We start from the raw sequence: 4,424 nt of genomic DNA, 5'->3' as shown, positions 1-4,424 counted from the left end.
GACTCAGTCCAGTTTCTCTGTCTGTTTGAAAAGGTGACCTCTGAGAAGACTCGATGGCTCGTGTTTAGGGAGTGGGCTCCGTTCACACTCCTGCTCGCTCTTTACTGGCTGAAGGCTGCGCACTTTACCCAGCTGACATTCTCTGTCTCTCTTCAGTATGCTTCCACACGAGCCGATAAGAGCTCATGTTGCATGTGTTATTCTGCAATTCGTGTTGGATGAAAAGCAGATAACGCCGCTGAGCCTGTACACCAAACCCACTTGCATCTCTCTCAAACAACGACTCAAAGTGAAGTCTGACGTGTGTGACTCAGCAGCACTCAGACAAATGAACTCTCCCGGGCTGCCGAGGCAAACACAGACGGGCCGTGAATCCAAAGCTGCAGGGCTCCGAGACCATATTTCACTTTCTTTCTTCACTCTGGCCATTAACAACGCCACTGATAAAAACAACAGGTCTTCTGGTCTTTCTCCCCTCACAGATCACAGAGGTTCCAGATTCACTCTAGGTCACTGGTACACTATTATTATTATTATTATTATTATTATTATTATTATTATTAGTTGTGCAGTGGTGCTGTCTATCATCAATCGCGACTACAACCACATCCGCTGCTGTCTGATATCGGGGGATATAAATAATACAATTAGGGCTGCACGATATGATTAAAACATCACTCGCAAGGTCATGACACCACAAGATCATGCCAGAATCCACCTCGCCAGCCTTCAGTCTACGTGTCTGTGGCCAAACTACAGCGGTTCCAGATCAATCAGAGTCCTCTGAGGAGTAGTGGCTGCTACGGAAGTGGCTGCTAGATGTGACGCTGCAAGAAGGCACTGTTTGTTAAACAACAATGGCGGCTGCTAATGGAGGCTCTTCTTTGATAAAATGGTTTGTTTAGGGCCTTCTGAGTACCTTTGCATAGTCATATCAGTGTACAAGCCACACAGACGTACAGTATCAGCAATTCTTCCGCTCTAAAATCTGTATCAGTCTTAAAAATCCCATATCGGTCGGGCATTTAGTAAAATGTACCTAATGAGACCAAGACATACATCTGGCAGTGGAAATAAAAGTATAAAATAAGAAATTATATATGCAGTAGCAGCTAAATGAGAACACAGACTAAAAACTGGTGTCAGAATAATAATGAAAACCCAAGTAAAGGTATGTTATCCTTTCATCTGTGCACAGTAATTGCTCTAAAACGGTTCGCCAACCACAGGTTCTCTCTACCATATGACGTCCAGGTGGTGAGATTCAGACAACAGTTGGGTGACAGCTCAACAACAGTCCAGCTGCCTGAAATGTGACTTGTGTTACCCACAGTGACTCATCAGCCACACGATCCTGAACGACAGACGCAGACACACACTGACACACACACGTACTCTGCCTGGCCTCCTCTTTCTTTACCAAGCACTTCTCTGACTGCATGATCACATATAATACCTTTTTGTCCATTGTGTGATCACTTGACAAGCTGTTTGGTTTCCCTGTATTATGGATGCGGTCTGCAGACAAACACAGATACAGTATATACAGTGGACAGGACACGTGGCAGCCAAGCTTTACCGAATGAGGTTAGTCTTTTCACTCATATGTATTCAAGAGGTGTAACACTGCGCACACAAGGGTTAAGGTACAAAACGTCCAGGGAAAAGATGCTTTCATTCAAGTATCCGACTGACAATTAATGAAATCACGAGTCCTGCTCTGAGGTAATATTATTTTCAAATGTAATTTCTTGTCCCCTAATGTGACTATTGACACTACTAAATGAATGAAACCCACAAACGGAGAGGAATTCATCAAGTTGAAACAGGTTTGTGCAATTAAGAGAGTTCGCACAATGTGACAGGGTACACCTGTACGATCAACACTCAAAACAGAGAGCGGTTTAGAAAAAAAAAAAAAAAACAGCTTCAGGCTAGAAACACTCTTGTTAAGATTTATCCACAGCCCTTAAGTAAAAATGTTCTCACCTATTAGCCTATTAAAAGAGTTCGAAAGTGACTGTTACACGTACAATCAACACCGCTGTGCATTTATTTAACAACCACAATGACACATTTGATCATTAATAGGCTGTATGCATGTAGATATTAACATTTACATGGGAGCCACAATGATGTGGGAGCATTTTTCTGTTCCTCGCATCATTTACATGTCACACTGCACAGCTCATCCTACCTACAGTTGAGTTTCAAACTAAATATGCACTCAGGTTAACGTAATCTGAGGGAGGAGCTGAAACACAATCAAAAATGATCTAGGACAACCATGACTGAAAAACTACGAGTGGGAACCCTAATCCTAAAATATTCTCAATGTTTTTTGTCCTGGTCCTCTGCTGCTGGTTTTCTCACCAGCTATTCTGACGTGAAACAGTAGGGTAAACACAGGTGTTACCAATGGTTCTGTTCCTGTCAGCTCAAACAGAGTCCGGGTGCTGCTGTTGAGCACCTTGGCTCACTGGAAAGCCTCTGCTACACTAAATGGAACGGAGCCTTCATTAGTATCATTGGTTACACCTGTGTTTACCCTACTGTTTCATGTCAAAATGGCTGCTGTGAAAGGTTTATTGTACCTATTGTACGTGTAAAAAAAATGCAGGCCTTCCACATGCTCTGCTGCAGTATTATACTTTAACTTCAGACGCAGACACCACTGGGCTACATCCTGACTCCAGCCACCCGAGCAGAGGAATGCCTTTCAGATGGGGGCTGTGGGATTCAGACTGCTCAGACCAGTTATGTGGAGCTGGTAAACAGTGTTTCCATGACGACTAACCACTGTAATAATGCTGTAAGGGCTGCGGTGATTCCTCCCTGCTACCGTGCTGCTGTCAGTCTGATGCCACCTTTTCACAGCTCACAGGACGCGAGGTGCATGATGGGCAACAGCATCTCTCTGATCGCATATGTGGAGCCGGCCAGGCTGTTTAACAACTACCCTCCGACGTGGCACAGCAGTGGCATCAATCACAAGCAGCAGCGGCTGTAAATGAGTGTGTGAGAGGCGGACAGACGCACTGTGATCTGACAACGGGCCCCGGCGGTTCTCCCCTCTCTTACCATGGCCTCCATCGACTCCCAGCTCTTGGTCTCGGATCCCGACAGGAGGAAATTTTTGGAATTTCCCCTGAAATTCACCTTCAGATTGATGTAGAAGTCCATGGCGTCGCCTGTCCGCGCCTTAACGCATATTACACACGACGGACACGGAGCGTTTTCCCCGACCGACCGAGGCTATTTGGGTTAATCTCGCCAATTCGCTTCACTGTGACTTATCCGACGGGGGATGAGGCGTATTTTGTGTTTACATCAGCGTCCTGGACACGCCCACCTTGCACCATGTGTCCGGAAGAAAGATCCCTTCTTCCGCTTGAGCGGGGGAAAAAAGAAGAGCGCGGCTCAGTGAGTGCGGAGCGGGGAGCGACCGCTGGAGGGCGGCAGAGCATCAGGTCTGATCATTGGGACTGATCATTGTGTATCAGTGGGACTGATCATTGGTCTGATCATCATCATCATATACTGCTCCTCCTGTTTCTACGACATCCTAACTGTCACCAACACAGCGGCCAAAATAATCAGACTCCCTACACCCATTCTCACAGAACTGAACAACAGGGCCATCTCACACATTGCAACCACAATAGAACTGGACATTACACACCCACTCAATCAATATGTCCCCCACTGCCTTCTGGGGGAATGGTATCCGAACACTGAGCTGCAAGAAAGTTCAGCTATGCCGAAAAAGCCGGATCCCTGCAGCTTTTAAACAAAGGGGGCGCCTGAGTTGATCGTAACCTGTCATGTATTATTTTTTGATTGTTTGTTTGTTTTTCTTTGTGGATTTGTTAATTGTGGATTGGCATGTTCTTTGTTGTGTGTTTAGTGTTGCCTGCAGGTGCAGTGATGTGGACATGAATTTCACCGCTGGAGGACAATAATTGAAACGATTGTCTGATCATTGGGTGTGATCGTGCGGTTGTGATCGTTGGTCTGTTAGATGCGGTTGTTTCTACTCAACCAAACACTCTGTCACAAGCTGTAGGGTATGATTTTAATAAATTACTCATTAGACTTAACTTAACGACCAAAGAAAAACATGAAACTGTGGGGTTCAATGCTAAATCCGGGGGTCGGACCACCTATATGTTTTTCAATATATAATCTCCCGTGAAAAAATGTAAATTAAACTGTCTAATAGAATTCAGATGAAGAGCGTCAGGAGCAAGACAACACGTGAATGTTATCATCAAAGACCGACCCTCCAAAGCCTTTTTTCCACAAACGCTCCCGTGTGTAATTGCGTTAAAAAGACTCATAATAAGAATAAATACATAATACGAGACAGAGATAATGTTTTAAAAAATATTTACACCAACTTATATAGTGTTTATTATTTGGTT

The 4,424-nt window shown here is 44.7% G+C and overlaps 2 protein-coding genes across 3 annotated transcripts in view; both read right to left on the bottom strand.

Annotated features, from left to right (window-relative positions):
* nbr1b (NBR1 autophagy cargo receptor b) overlaps positions 1-3,362 on the bottom strand; it is a 28,756-nt gene extending 25,394 nt beyond the window's left edge. For both annotated transcript variants that reach the window (XM_035655319.1, XM_035655320.1), the window contains exon 1: positions 3,082-3,362. In XM_035655319.1, coding sequence (XP_035511212.1) covers positions 3,082-3,183 — 102 coding nt within the window. In that variant the 5' untranslated portion in view covers positions 3,184-3,362. The remainder of the gene's footprint in view (positions 1-3,081) is intronic.
* LOC118323066 (glucose-6-phosphatase-like) overlaps positions 3,294-4,424 on the bottom strand; it is a 2,471-nt gene continuing 1,340 nt past the window's right edge. The window contains exon 5 of the mRNA XM_035654985.1: positions 3,294-3,448. Coding sequence (XP_035510878.1) covers positions 3,294-3,448 — 155 coding nt within the window. The remainder of the gene's footprint in view (positions 3,449-4,424) is intronic.

Source organism: Morone saxatilis, unplaced genomic scaffold (genome assembly GCF_004916995.1).
Source record: "Morone saxatilis isolate NCDOM2014 unplaced genomic scaffold, NCSU_SB_2.0 Contig14, whole genome shotgun sequence".
In the NCBI taxonomy this organism is placed as follows: Eukaryota; Metazoa; Chordata; class Actinopteri; family Moronidae; genus Morone; species Morone saxatilis.
The sequence above is the reverse complement of the archived record's forward strand: the minus strand, read 5'-3'. Positions and strand labels throughout refer to the sequence as shown.